The 15,975-nt window shown below is 43.8% G+C and overlaps 1 protein-coding gene across 3 annotated transcripts in view; it reads left to right on the top strand.

The window, feature by feature from the left end:
• FCHSD2 (FCH and double SH3 domains 2) overlaps positions 1–15,975 on the top strand; it is a 365,756-nt gene that overhangs the window by 193,588 nt on the left and 156,193 nt on the right. For all 3 annotated transcript variants that reach the window (XM_056116009.1, XM_056116008.1, XM_056116010.1), the window contains 2 exons: positions 6,218–6,334; positions 11,702–11,806. In XM_056116009.1, the coding sequence (XP_055971984.1) occupies positions 6,218–6,334; positions 11,702–11,806 (222 nt within the window). The remainder of the gene's footprint in view (positions 1–6,217; positions 6,335–11,701; positions 11,807–15,975) is intronic.

Here is a 15,975-nt window from a genome sequence, read left to right as displayed (position 1 = left end):
GGGTATACAGGGAGGAAAAACTTCAGGAATTTCCCCCCAGATTTCCTGGTGGAGATGACAGATCTTTCCTCTTTCCTCTTTACCTTCCGTGAACTGGAAATAATAAAACTGTTGTTTGGACAACTGGTTCTGTGGCTTCTCTCGCCTTCTGTAGATTAACAGTCAGGTTCAGCAAGATAACTAGTTGCTGTAATTTAGGTTTTTAAATGTTGAAAGTTTTGCTTAAGTGGAGCATCTTATACATCTGTTAAAAATAAGTATTTGTCCGGGAGAATTGATCCACAGAACTAAGTTGATTTTTTTTTCTTTTGTGGGGTGCAGTGAAAGAGGAGAAGCATTGGGGATTTAGGGGGGTGGCTTCCCCCTACAGTGGATGTCATGCTTGAATTACATACATGGGAAACGATCATTGAAATTATGGTAAATCACAGTGCCTCAATCAATAAAGAGAAGTTTAGAAGCCGGAGTAATAGTACAGCAGGCAGGGCACTTGCCTTGCATGCGGCCCACCTGGGTTCCATCCCTGACACCCACCTGATCTTTGGAGTCCCCCCGCCAAGAGTAATCCCTAAGGGCAGAGCCCAAAGCACCATCAGGTATAGCCTCAGAACAAACCGAAACAACAACAACCCCCAAAAGAGATGACCAAAAAAAAAAAAAGTTTAAGTAATAGAAATGTAAGAAATCAAAGTATATGGGAAGACAAAGCACGAGGTCCTGAGTACCTGGCATCACATACGCCCACATACTTCCACTGTGCCCTGGCGTCCCCCAGCCGGGCAGCACCACAGCTGGAGCCGGCCATCCACACTGTGGCACACTGGGTAGACGCACATTCAGAGACCTTTCAACCATTGCCAAATTTTACCCAGCCCCCACCTTCAGTTACACAGTCCTTTCCAGGATCAAAAGAGTATCGAGCGCCAAGGTTGTGTTGGGTTTGCTTTTGTCTCTTTGTCATTACTCAGGGACAGACTCTTCTCCGAGATGTACCTTTGATGTTCCCAAACCAAGACCAGGGAAGGTGCCCCTGAGAAGTCTCATCTGCACCTCACCCCGTCCTTACTAGAGTTGTAGATCCTGGTCCACAGCTATCTGCAGTTTTCCAGAAATATTTGAAAGCTGGAGCCACAACTCATTGTCCTCCAGTTGATGCCCCTGAGAGCCCAGACAGGCCGAGCCCATTCTCTCTGTTCTCCTCTTCTCTGAGTGAGCGAGCAGCTGCTCCCAAGCCTACATACACAAAATGAGTCGATTCTGCCTTGGGGGGACACGGGTCTGCTCCTTTGCAAAGCCCGTAAAATTCGAAACTCAGAGGCCCACCGCTTAAACAGCCCTGTGAGCAGGATGTGTGTGAAAACTCACATGCTTTACATTTCATGTGTCAGAAAGGGGACTTACTTACCTCGGTACTGTATAACTTCCTAAGCTCAACCTGATGAAGAGTTCCATGATCAAACAGTGGTTTTTTAGTAAAACTTTTGAATAGTCAAACTAAGTGAAAGGGTGGCCAAAAAAATAAAAGCTATAAAAAAAAGCTCTCTTTAGTTCAGATTTAGTTTTGCTACAAATGAATTTGGGTGCCAAACTTAGCAACCGCCACCCCCCAAACCTGTGACTTTCAGAACATACTGAATATCAGAATTACAGGAATCCAAGCTATATTAAGCACTGAGTGCTAGGAATACACGCTCTTACAGAGTTTCTATAAAGCTTTTTACTTGGAGATGCTTTTTATTTAAAGAGGTTCTTTTGAGAACAAATAGTAATTAACTTTCTAAAAATAATTATCAGTATATTATTAAGTTGCATAAAGAGGAACACGATCACAGATTTAACACAGTGCATAACTAATCTCCCAATAAACTGAAAAATGCAAGTAGTACAAATCCCTCGAATGAGGGTTAATAAAAACGTTGCTCCTGGCACGTGATACTGGCATGACAACCCTAACATTAACTTCTTAAAAACTGGGCTGGAATTGGTAATGTTTTGCTATGTTTATGGTATTTGTTCATCATGCATGCACAACCCCCCTCCTCTCTCTCTTTCTCCCTCTCTCTTTCTCTCTCTCTTCTCCTCTCTCTCTCTCTTTCTCTCTTCTCCTCTCTCTCTCTCTCTCTCTCTCTCTTCCACGTGGTTATATTTGAGGGTTATATTTGAGTTACAGACTTGAAAAATAAGGACTGTTTCTTGTTTTTCTCTCCAACTCAATTTGCCTGCCTGGGCACATGTTCATATATGTCCAGTTCTGTGCCCTCATAGGATAACTAGAATCGTATCTGAACTGAGTACATTTGTTTGTTTTGTTTTCTGGGCTTACCAGACAGTGCTCAGGGGATATGTCATGCTGGAGATGGAACCCAGAGCGCCCACATGCCAAGAATGTTCTCCAGCCAGTTGAGCCACCCCCTGGCCCCAAAATCCTATCTTGTTGAGGTCTCTAAGGACAAAATAGTTTTTTTTGGGGGGGTCACACCCGGCGATGCACAGGGGTTACTCCTGGCTCAGCACTCAGGAATTACTCTTGGTGGGGCTCAGGGGACCATGTGGGATGCTGGGAATCGAACTCGGGTTGATAGCATAGCAAGGCAAATGCCCTACCTCCAGCCCCAGGACAAAATAATTTAAAGAATGCAAAGACTAATACATTGATAATATTAGAATATTTATGTTGGTGATGCCATTCTTTCAAATGAGTTGATTATTTTTAAAATTTAAAAAAAAAACTGCAATTTAGTACTACATTCTGAAAGGATTGGGAATTGTGTCTGAAACTCAGCTAGCCTCAAAGTGTTTTTAAACTCAATTGGAAACAGTTTGGCTTTTTTTGTTTTGTTTTGTTTTTTCCTAAAAATAAAATTCAATCAAAACATACCTCACTTCTAAATAAAACCTTAGTCAAAATGTCCGTGGAAGATATTTTATATTTTAGCAAATTTCCAATATTTCTCTCTGTGTTTTCAATATTAGCATTAGCTGAATAGGACCATCCATAACACTGTAAAGAAATAATTTTTCACCTAGCACAGGCCTAGGTCAGAGTCTCTCAGATGGGTGATACCAGCCCCAGGGGTTGGAGGCACTTGATGGTCTTTTTTCCTGGGAAGGGGATAGTAGACCGAGCAAATTTGGCAACCTCTGTGATCCACTGCTTCGTGGCTTCAGGAAAGCCACTAAGTCTAGATGTCCACACTTACTGTCACTGTCCTCCCGTTGTTCATCGATTTGCTCGAGCGGGCCCAGTAACGTCTCCATTGTGACACTTGTTACTGTGTTTGGCATATCGAATACGTCACGGGTAGCTTGCCAGGCTTTGCCGTGTGGGTGAGATACTCTCGGTAGCTTGCGGGGCTCTGTGAGAGGGGCGGAGGAATCAAACCTGGGTCGGCCGGGTCGACCGCGTGCAAGGCAAACGCCCTACCCGCTGTGCTATCACTCCAACCCTTCCACACTCACACATTGAGAATACTCTTTCTTACAATTGTTTTGAGTACTAACTGAAATAATGTTGTAAAGCATTGGCTCAGAGCTTAGCCATTCAATAAGCAATTCCCTATCGTCCAGCAGTTAAATTGCTTACCTTGCATGGCGTGACCCAAATTTAGACCTTCGCACCACATATGATCCCCCAAACACTGCTGACCACAGAGCCAGGAGTAGCCCCTGAATAGAGCTGAGTGTAGCCCAACCCCCTAAAAAATAATAATAAAGCAAAATACCAGATTAGCATTGCTTTTTTTTTTAAGTTGGGTAGTATTCCATTGTACGTGCCACATTTTCTAATTATAACACACCACCCCCCTCAAAAACAAAAATATCATGGAATGTTTTCATCTGAATTCTGACTTGATAATATTTTGATCAATACTCTTCTGAATATCTCTTTGGGCACGGTTGAGAAGAAGTAGATGTAGATATAGGTAGATATGGAGACAACTTTACATATCAATTTATAGTATACAGATAAGTTTAAACTTTTTCTGTTCAACATTGTTCTCTCTGATATGATACTTGTGGTACCCTTAGTCCCTGACAATCTCAGGAGTTTGACCTTGTCCTTCTCACACATCTCCCATAAAGTAAATTTTTTTTCTTATTTATCTCTAGAACCTTCTGAAACTATACCCATCATAAACTTAAAATTTTCAAGTAAATTGAAATTATGTTCTAAGATTTTTTTTCTTTTTTTTTTTTTTCTTTTTGGGTCACACCCGGCGATGCTCAGGGGTTACTCCTGGCTCATGTACTCAGGAATTACTCCTGGCGGTGCTCGGGGAACCATATGGGATGCTGGGAATCGAACCTGGGTAGGCCATGTTGTCTGCGTGCAAGGCAAACGCCTTACCTGCTGTGCTATTGCTCCAGCCCCTTAAGAATATTTTTAAATTTTTTAACGGAGGATCTTCTGCCCGTTGGTTAGGCCAGACCTTCAGATCATGGTAAAAAGGAACATGGGTTCAGTGCAGTAGCAGAATGGCCTACTGGGTTTCGGAGCCAGAGAAGCGCTGTTACAGCCAAGGCACGCACCTGTCTGTGTGTTTTCTTAACATTAATTGCAGCCCTAGTAAGAATTGGAGATTTCATCTTACCAAATATCTTGATTTTTTTTTTCTAACGCCATAAATGTTTGAGGTAGATTGGCTTATAATGTTAGTTTCAGATGTGCCACATTAGAGCTTAGTTGCTACATCGCACTGTGTGGTGAACATCACCAGAGTCTGGGTTCTGCCCGCCATGTACTCGCCCCTTTCCCAGTTTGGCCTGCCCCTTCCCCTCTTCCCCTCTGGAGCCAGCAGTCTCTTTCCAATACCTGTCTGAGTTTGTTTTTAATTTTGTTCTCTCTGTTCATTTGCTGTCACTTTTGTTCAGTTTTGTTTTAATTCCACATGAACAAAACCATCTAGTATTTCTAGCATAATATCCTTTGGATAATACGTCCTTGTTGCCACAAATGGCAAAATTACTTTTTTTTTTAAGTTGGGTAGTATTCCATTGTACATTCATTGTACACCTCTTCTTTACCCATGAATAGTACACTTAGGAATTCTCACAGTATCTTGGCTGTCGCAAATATTTCTGCCATGAGCAGATGTCTTGGTTTTTATGTAAGGAAGCTGAAGTCCAGAGAGGAGGTTAAAAGTACATTAGCCACCACCCCCCCCCCCCAAAAAAAGTTCTTAATTTGAAACCTCAAAATTGCTTTCATTCGGGGCTGGAGTGATAGCACAGCGGGTAGGGCGTTTGCGTTGCACTCAGTGGACCCAGGTTCGATCCCCAGCATCCCATATGGTCCCCTGAGCACCGCCAGGAGTAATTCCTGAGTGCAGAGCCAGGAGTAACCCCTGTGCATCTCCAGGTATGACCCCAAAAAAAGCAAAAAAAAATGCTTTCATTTTTTTTTTCATTCATTTTGAATGAATTTGTAGTAAAAATTTAAAGATGAAGGGCCGGAGAGATAGTACAGTAGGTACTACAGCGCTTGCCTTGCATATGGCCATTCCAAATTCAATATTTAACACCCCGAGCCAGTCCGCAGGCCCCACCAGGAATCATCCCTAAGTTCAAAACCAAGAGTAACAGCCCTAGGCATCATTGGGTGTGGCCCCCAAAAATTAAAAATAGATTCTCCAGTGTATTCTTTGTGAAATAGAATCAAAGCACTTTATAGGTAGAAAGGCCCCTTGAGTGGCTTTTGCTCCAACTGCCCCAGCTGTCATGTGCCAGTCAAGCCCAGAACAGAATCTAGTTTTGCGGTTTGGTGGTAAGTTGCTGATGAGCGTTTATCTCAGTGAACCCCGTCTCTTCAGGGCCAGAGAGCTTGTGTTGCCTTTGTTTTGTTTCCGTTTTTTTTTTACTCGCTGGTTTTTCACAATTTCTTAATTCTACTGAAAGTGTTGGCTTGTTTCCATTTATTTCTCTGCAACCCCTTTAATGTCACAGGAGGTTGATGTGAATAATTTTTTTCTTTGCTGAGCTTTCTTCTTCGCTTCACACCCAAAGTGGATCTTCAAGATGAAGCTTTAACGTGCAGCAGTGGTAGACAAAACGAAAGCCATGGTCGCGTCTTCTGCTCAGTTTTGTGGCATGCGCGCGTGCTGCTCTGTAGTGGAGAAGGCCTTGTGTCTGAGTGCCCGCGAAGTCACGGCCTCTGCTGTACCTACGGAACATGGCTCCAGTGACGACGCTCTCCTCTCTGTCCTCTCTTATGCTCTAGAGCCGACAGCTAGAATCTGAGACCGGGACCACCGAGGAGCACAGTCTAAACAAGGAGGCTCGGAAATGGGCCACACGGGTTGCACGTGAGCACAAAAACATTGTCCACCAACAACGGGTAAGTGAGAGCCCACTTTCATCTTGTTGTTGTTACTGTTTTACTGTTTTGAGTTTTGGTTTTGGGGCCCCCCCCCACACCACCCCCAGCGGTGTTCAGGGTTACTCCTAGCTCTGCACTCAGGAATTACTCCTGGCAGTGCTGGGGTGGGGGGCAGGTGGGGTTGGGGGTGCCAGGGGTCAAACCCAAGCCTCCCTACCCCCTATACGATCTCACTGGGCCCAGAGTCCACTTTCATCTTAAGTGTGAGAGGCAACTTGTATCTTAAACCAAATGTCAAGCCAATTTAAAGAGTTAAGTTTTATGGATGTTAAAAGTATCCTATATATGTTTCCCCTTACCTCCCTCCCCAGAATTTCTCAGCACTTGGTAGAAACTGTCACCTATCTCCCCAGTTTGAGAATTCCTTAAATAGTCTGCAACTAACTGCAATTAACTGCAACACGTAATTGCCCAAGTGTGGCAGGAGTTGTGGCTCAACAGTAGAACACAAGCCTTGCATGTGTGCGGCCTAGTTCGATCCCAGTCACCACACACACACACACACACACACACACACACACACACACACACACACACACACTTCCTAATAGGCTAGTTTTCAGGCTAAGAGGAGAGACACACATATTCATCCCCAAGACAAACCTTTTGAAGACTCAATTTGAATCAATTCCATGAAACATGTGCCTGAAGAACTGAATTCTTAAGCACAGAAAGATTATTTTAGGTATGGTAAGCATTTTCTAATTTCCACTTACTTTAAACATCATAGGTAAAAGGACCACTTCCTTCATCTTAAAGCAGTCTTTTCTCTAGTCATCCATGACTAACTTTGTCCTGGGTTTCTTTTTTCCATGGTGCCTATCCTGGGTTCTTCTGTGGGCCCCAATGTCTCCACATAAGTAAGGAAATGCCTTAGATTTCTGTACGAGGCTGTCTTCCTCTCTTATCCCGTATCCTCATTATGGGTGGTCCCAGCCACTGCCATGGCTGTACTTTCCAACAAATGAAAAATTAACCTCCTCGAATTGGGCCTTTCTTCTGTGTATTTGTGTATCTTGTAGATTCCCCCACTGAAATAGCTGGTGCTTGGACCAGGAAAACTTCAAAACTTCAAGAGCATCCAGAATGCCTCAGCCCTCTGCCTCTGTGCTCTGTCCTTATGGCCTCTCCAACATGACATTTTCAGGTTCACTATATCTCTTACGTGGTAACACAGGGTCCCCACGGTGTGGAATGCGGATTGGGCCCCGAAGGAGCTTTGTGTCAGGCTTTCTGACACGGCCGCACATATCACTAGGCATCACTTACTCTGTGTTCTTCTCCCTTCCATTCACTTCACCGCTGTTGTGATGACCAGGGCCACACACCCATGCATGGTTCTGGTGCTTGCCTGCCTGGCAGTGGTGCTTGCCAGGCATCACACTCCTCTGACTGTGGTGGTCCCGCACGTTCTGGCATAGTGCTCGTGGGGGGTGGAGGGTTGTCAAGCACACTTTTGGTTTCAGTTTCAGGCTGTGATGGACCAGAAATCACACCTTTCCTTAGTTGCAATGCTGCTAAGACTCCGGGGAGTAATACTCATGGCCTCGTGTTAGCAAAGCAACTACTTTCTGCTGTAGAGATCTCTTTCCCCTGAGCTTGTTTGTGTCGTGTTTTCCTTGTGGCCGTCTCAAAGGCCTATCTAAGTTCTTAAGGAAAGGACTTGAACCTCACTTCTTGGTGGGGAAATGGTAGTAAGTTTCTGAAAGAAAATATGGAATGTCAAATGCAGTAGTAGCTTTTACTATCATTATCATTATTTTATTGTATTATTATTATTGCAGTGCCAGGGATTGAACCTAGGACTCATGCATGCGTGCAGGGCAGACATTTTTCCTTTGAGCCACATTCTCAGCCAGTAGCTATTTAATAAAAAACACAATCTACCAACCTGACCATAGCAGTTCACATCCCACTTCTATGCAAAATACAACTCTCTTCTTCACACCAGCCTCCAACCCCAAACTCAGACATCAGGGTTGAGCTTGAAATCCAGACTCTGATTCTCACGTAAATTAGATTCAAGGGCAGAGAAGCTTCTTGGACATAGTTCCTCTGATAGAAATTATCTCAAAGTATTGGTGAACCAGAGACACAAATTACCTTCCCATCATGCGCCCAGTACATAGCACCGAGATGGATCAGCTACTGCAGATTTTATATATCTGAATATAAGGTACATAAAAACTTCTTTTTTGCTGGAGTGCTTGACTATATATGGAAGTAAACTTTCAGATACTAAAAATAAACCTCTCTGTTGTCAAAAAATATTTCGTGTGTTTCTGCTAAAAAAGGGAGATTTCAACAACTGTTGCAGGTTTTTATAACATGACCTATTATCGACTTGAATCTATCAAGTTCTGTCTTAAGGATTAAAAAGCAGGGGGTCGGGCTTGGTTTGGTTTGGTTGTGGGCTACACCTGGCAGTGCCCAGGGCTTACTCCTGGCTCTGTGCTCAGGGCTCACTCCAGGCGGGGTGGTGCTCAGGGGACCATGGAGAGGGCTGTGGAGCAAATTGGTGTTGGCCACTTGTAAGGCGGCCCTGAACCTTTACTGTCCCTCATTTGCATAAAGAAGGGGGTAACTGAAGTAACTGCAGTCACGTTTGCCCTTTGCATAAACAGCCATACAACGGGCCTAAGTATATGAAACAAAGTTTTCAGGCATCTAACAGGGAATCCTAGGATATGAAACCCGAGAAAAAATGATGAAGTTTGCTATATGGCCACCTAGGCCTTCTGCCCAGAGATCCTTTCTGTATTGCACGGGGGGGGGGGGGGGGGGGGGGGGGGGGGGGGGGGGGGGATGATAAAGATTAGAGTTAAGAGAGACTGAAGTAACACACAGATTTTTCTGGACTGAGCTGCATAGACCAGGGTGATGCAGAGAGAGAATCACAGACTCAGCTTCCCCCTAAATACTGCTAAATACTGCACAAGAAAGTAAAGGGTGAAACTCCACTGGGCAGGATGAAAAAAGATCTTGGGACTATAAACAGAACCATCCCCAGAGCATGCCTGAGGCTGGAGTAGCTTTGGGTTCTGACCTACCAGACCTGAGAGTGTCGGAGGCAGCTGGACCCCTCAGGGGGCTGCAGAGAACTGCTGGAGTGAGGCTAAATGGACCCAAGACCAGGAATACTTTGGAGTTCATCTCACAGAGCTTGATGACAGTTTCCAAGGAGTTATCAAAATCCCAACAGTGTTTTTCACGGAAGCAGAAAGGTCTGCCCTAAAATTCCTGCGGAATCCCCCGAGACTCCCAAATAGGCGATCTTGAAAAAGAACCCAGTGAACCACACGTGCACGCTTCCTGACTGCAGAACCTATTACAGAGGCTGGGTCTCTGGACTTACATGTGAGGCATTGTAGTTCTGCTGTAAGAACAGCTGTTTCGACCAAGGGAATTGGAGGGTGTTCAGAATGCCACAGTGACGAAGGTGCTCTGCTTGCTCCCCGCATGCAGGAAACCCCGGCAGGAGTCTCCAGCAGCACATGTGGTCTCCGGAGTACCACCGCAAGTGATCCCAGAGCATAGAGTGGTTCCTGGGAACTGAAAATCATGGCCTAAAAACCCTTCCCCCCAAAAAATAAAAGTAAAGGGAATAAAATAGAGCAAACAAAGTAATATAAATATCCAAAAAGATGTAACATGCATAGAAATATATTTATATTTAAATAAGAAAAAGAATATACATAGAAGATCTGAACTGCCCAATTTGTAAAAATAAAAATACAAACATATAGCCACATATGAAATGATGCTATTTGTTAGGGAAAGGATCACTGAAGCCACGAGATAATATTTTACTTACGTGTCATGTTTACAAAAACTTCAGAGACTAACAATATCCAGTGTTGATGAGAACTAGAAAAACATACTTTCACAGCCTTCACTAAAATTAAGATCTATAACGTCTACTTCTGTGTTATTATCTTCACCTTAAACATTTCTGTGCATTCAGAGTGTCATTGACTAGGTGGTTTATCCAGAATTTAGAGAGCTTCTGGGGGTGTAGCTCAGTAGTAGTAAAGTATTTACCTTAGATTTGACACCTGGTGTCTCAAAAGAAGTTTTCGAATTTATAAACAAATATCAATAGAGTAAAAGTAAATAAAATACGGTATAGTTAAACTGCTCAGTGGAATAAGTAGAGAACAAAAACATTTATTGAGAATCTATAAAAACATAAAAAGATTCCTTAGACACATGGAGGGGGTAATCTGGTTTATTTTTAAAAACAAGACATTTGTGTGCAAGAATGGTGGAAACATGAGAGAACTGACCTGATGCACGCTTGAACTATGAGAACAGAACTGAGGTTCCCGAGTTGACTGAAAGTCAGGGGTGAGGCAGGAAGGAACAGGACAGACTCAGACATAAAGACAACGGAGAGATTGTTGCCATATTTCCTCAATTTAAAAAAAATATTTTTTAATAATAAATTTTATAGGAACTTTGAAAAAATGGCTCTATAAGTTGACTTTTGTAAGATAGTTGTATCTTTTGTTGTCAGAAATCCTTTGGGATTTTATTAATAGCCTATTTTATGGGAAAAAAAAGTACTATATGTACTTACAATTGAGAAAAAATTATTTGAAAAAGTACATGTAAAGTATAGAGCAGTGATTATCTTAAAGTGGGGCAAAGGGTGACATCAGAAGCTTGTTTGCCATCTTGGCAGTGTTATTTTACCTTAATAGATGTGTCATTTTTAAGATACCAAGGTGGGAGGCTGGGGTGATAGTACAGCAGGGTGGTTGTCTGCCTTGGCTAACCCAGTTCGATCCCAGCATCCCATTTGTCCCCGGAGCACTGCCAGGAGTAATTCCTGAGTGTAAAGCCAGGAGTGACCGCTGAGCATTCCTGAGTGTGAGCCTCCCCTTAGTAAAAGACAAGGTGGGCACCAGAGTGACAGTACAGCAGGTAAGGCTCTTGCCTGGCACGCAACTTGCCCGGGTTTGATCCCTGGCACCACATGGGGTCCCCCAAGCCCAGAGCCAGGTTGTTAGTTTGTGAGGTTTTATCTTGTAAAAGATTTATGCAAAAAAAGTTAAAAGACTAATAAAAGTAAATACAGTCACTTGTCAGTAAAAGTCCTCGGGATTATCTAAATATTGTAGTCACTAAAGAAAAAGGGAAACTAATCCAGTACCCAGGCCTGTTATCTATTGATACTGTCTATACCCTTGTTTTATTTCATCATACACCACATAACTAAAACTAAAAATACTATAGTAACCACATTACCTAAAATATAATAAAGAGAAGAAAGAAAAAAGAGAAATGGGGAAAAAAGTCATCGTTTTCCTCTTTTCTTTATAGGTTCTAGATGATCTGGAATGTCACGGAGCTGCAGTATCAGATCAAAGCCGAGCCGAATTGGAACAGAAGATCGATGAAGCCAGAGAAAATATCCGCAAAGCAGAGGTGAGAGGGCAGCCGGTGGTGCTGCCTTACATTGCTGAGACATCAAAACTTGATACAATCTTGAAAATTCACTTCCTGGGGGCCTGAGGTAGTACTGGGGTAAGGACCCTTGAGCCTGGCATGTGGCGGCTGCGGCCCTAGTTTGAATCCCAGCGCCACTTACGGTTCCCATGATCACCACCAAGTGTACACCCTGCCCCCGAAAAATACCCCCAATTTCAGTACAAAGAGCAGAACTATCCAGCCTCCAAGACGTACATGTTTTTGTTAGGAAACCGTAAAGACTGCCAAAGATAACAAAGACGATAACACAGAATTGCCAAGGAGGAACCCCCGCCACCTGAGCAGCTAACTGAATACCTAAGCAACCCAGAGGACTTCGATCACTATGGGAAGAGTTGTTAGCACAGGTGACACAGGGGAATGGGACTTGGATTTTGTCTCTGATTGGTCAGTGAAAAGGGTGTAGCATAGATTTACCCCACTCAAGAGGCAGAACTTGAACCAAAGATCTAGTCGGGGGAGGTCAGCCTGAGCTTGCTATTGAGCCTGTGGCCTGGTATTGCTGAGAGTTAGATTGGACAGAACCAATATAGTGGGCTATAGTGTGCACCAGGAATGTACCAGGAAGTTCTGGGCAAGCCTCTCTCCTACCAGGAGCTCTCAATCAGGAACTCGTGCACTAGTTGAAGGTTTATCTAAACCAGTGATTTTCCAAGACTGTCTTGGGATTCTGGAGGTCATGAGGAAGCGTTCTCTCGTGGTCGGACCTGTTGTGGGGAACGCAAGTGGAGGAGATCCAGCATGCTTGGGGGACGGTTAGAACGGGGAAGGCTTGCTGTCTGCCTGGCCTGGAGAAGCCCCAGTCATCCCCACCCGCAGCCTTCGTGGTGAAGAGAGCAGGCTGTGCAGTGAGCAGCCACTTTCCTCTCTGAACCCCAAATTGTGGCTAAGCCACTCCTGAGGGTGCCGGCCAGTTTCCGCTGGCAGCCCTGAGAGGTCTGGGAAGCCTGGCTCGCTGCTTGCCTAGAAGAGCTTTGCCCTGTTGTTTGTTGCTCCAGGCACCGGGAAAGCTTGTTTCAGAGCCTTGGGTGGAACAGAACAAGTCTCAGAAGTACTCGGAAGGCGTGTACTCATTCTCCATGGCCGAACTCCATCCATGGTGTCACCGTCTGCTCCCTAAGTCCTAGCAACCCCTCAGGGGGCTGGAGGGCCATTCCCCAAAGCTGGACTAAGGACATGGTGCTGTGGTGCCGGGACCACCAGGACCCCCCTGGTAGTATTCAAGGGGCCTCTCAGGCCACACCCAGCAGAGCCAGACTGAGAACCATGCCAGGCTTGCAGTGTAACCTCTCTACTAGCTCCCCAGCCCCCAGAAAGAAATTTTATATTGTCCTTGTGTCAGATAAACTTGCTAAAATTCACTAGTTCTTTCTTTCATAGATTCCATAGGTCAATCATATGAATGTGTTCAATCCTACAAAGCAGTTTTACTTTGTTTCTGAAGCATTTTATTAATTTTTCTTGCTTTACTGCCCTGGCTAGTAGAATAAATAAAAGTGGAATAAAAGAGGTGAGCACCAGCATCCTACCTTTCTCCCTAACATTTAGATTTGCATCACTAAGTGCAATATTGCCTGTAACTTTTTGGTCAGTGTCCTTCACTGACTTGAGAAGAGGTTCGTTTATCTCTGATGGTTAATCCAAGTATTAAATGTCACCAAATACCTTTCCGACATCTCATTTATTTTTCTTTTACTGGTTGTCATCCAAACATTAAACCAATCTTGAATTTCTCCTTGATCAAGATTCTTTTCTATATTGCTAGATCCAGTTGGCTAATGTTTTGTTAAAGGGTTTTGTCTTTATAAAGTCAATTAGGAAATTCCCACACCGTCTCTTATTTTCCTCCTGGCTTTTTTCTGTAAGCTTGGTATAACTTCTTCCGTAAGGAGGATCTCGCCTATGCAACACTGAGGCCATCTCAGCCCCTCAATGGTCCCCGAAGCATGGAGTGCCTCCAGATATTGCTCCTGAGTACCTCCAGGTGTGGCACAAAAAAAAACAAATAATAAAGTACATCTGAGGGCCAAAGGGAGAGAACATGTCTTGCGTAGACAGACCTGTTTTTGAGCCTGGTACCATATGACCACACATATCCCACACCTCCAGTTGTGACCCTGGTGTGCCCCCACCAGCACTTCTAGGTGTGACCCCCCCCCCCCACGACAATTAAAAAAAAAACACCTGTTAAGCATTCCTGAAAATTTCAGGGTGTTGCTCAGTATTCGATCACATGCTTCCACTCAGCATATAAGGCCCCTGAGTTTGGTTGGCACCGAAACAGATAAGACAGACAGCTGTGTAAGCTAGATAAGGGAGAGCAAGGCCATGTCCTAGGACATAAGCTAGTATCAGTACGTTTTAAAAAGAATATTATCTCTGATTCCTCAGAATTACATCCAAAATTAATAACAAAGATTCCTGGAAATCCCGAGGTATGTGCAAGTTCGGTTTCTTGCCTTGAAGAAAACTCCCAGATTTATAGCAGTGATTTGGTATCTCCCACTGTTCCGGCCGTTGACTGCAGGCCTTGCCTGAGTTTGCTCCTCGAGCTATGTTCAGTAAAGAGCCTGCTAGTCAGCCAGTTGGTCTCTGAGACTCCGGTGGGCTGCCCGAGGTTTCCTCACGTGGCCGTTGCACAGTCTAAGAAGTCAGGTCCTAGTAGCACTGCATTAACTTATTCTCATGTGTCCCATTAGGCAGAGCAAGTCACACAGACGAGCCCCGGGTCTGTGTTGGAGGGCTCCTCAGACAGCAGGAGGCATGATTTAGGTAAATTTGCCAGGAAAGACATGACCTTGGCTAGATCATTTATCTTTCATGAAGTGGAGTGTTTGATAGCCATCCTCCACCTCATTATGTGAATTGACGGAAATAGTATAAATAGGTCATTTCTAGACCATTTGGGTGATTTTTTTTTCTTAAGATAGCAAAGGTCAGTTGAGAGTGAATAATACTGTCATCTACTATTGCTCATTTCCTATTTGTCCTGAGTAGTAGGTTAGACTAGCCCCATCTCTTATCCTGAGAGAGCATATGTTTGAAAGTCAACGAATTAACTTCTGACACCAAATTAGAGTTTAGAACTATCAAAAAGCTTCACAGATTCAGTGCGGCTTGACATTTCAGATATGCTTATGTTACGTTTTATATTAAAATTAGTTGACATTGTTAATACACCAAGATTGTGTCCTAACAGATTTGGATTTTCCAAATAATGCTCTTAAAAGCCTAGCTAGTTACAAATTCTAAAAATACTCAGTCAGGTAGTACCTAGAATGCCATCAGCTCACAAAGAACTGTGCCCTACAAAATTTTAATCAGTTGGCAAATTATCAAAATCCATTTGAAAACACTGGAAAATTTTTCTCTTAAACAGTTGTTGAAATATATAGACAGTTGGAATTCTAAAAGAAAGATAGCAGTGCTTATTCTGGAACTTCAGTCAAAAAAGTCTAAGTTTGCAAATACCACTTTCATCAGCTGTTTGATAAAATGCTGACAGAAATTTCATGAAACTCAATTACTTGGTGTGGAGACAATTGGGAACTGAGGATACAGGCTGATCTCTCACCCTTTGTCTCTGCTTCAACATTTAAATGACTTACATTTGGGTTCAAGAGAGGACTTGTTAACTTACTTCTTTCAATTAAATGTCCTTGCCTTTATTGGTTTTAAATGCGTATTTTTTAAAAAATGAGGAGGGAGAGCCATCCACAGCAGTGCTCAGACTGATTCCCGCCTCTACTCAGGGATCACCCCTGGAGGTGCTTCAGGGATTCTGTGTGTTGCAGGAGATCCATCCTGGGTCTGCTGCATGCAAGGCAAGGCCTGCCCCTTAACCCCTGTATTATCTTTCTTACCCCTAAAATCACTGTATCACTGTCCTCCCGTTCATCAATTTGCTCGAGCGGGCCCAGCAGTGTCTCCATTTTGAGACTTGTTGTTACTGTGCTTGGCATATTGAATACATCACGGGTAGCTTGCCAGGCTTTGCCATGTGGGTGAGATACGGCTCGGCCGGGCTGGCTGTGCACAAGCAAACGCCCTACTGCTGTGCTATCGCTCCAGCCCCGACCCCTAAAATGCATTTTTTTTTGTGATGC

The sequence above is a fragment of the Sorex fumeus genome, unplaced genomic scaffold, assembly GCF_029834395.1.
Source record: "Sorex fumeus unplaced genomic scaffold, SorFum_2.1 ptg000030l, whole genome shotgun sequence".
In the NCBI taxonomy this organism is placed as follows: Eukaryota; Metazoa; Chordata; class Mammalia; order Eulipotyphla; family Soricidae; genus Sorex; species Sorex fumeus.
This window is presented reverse-complemented; position numbering and strand designations above follow the sequence as displayed.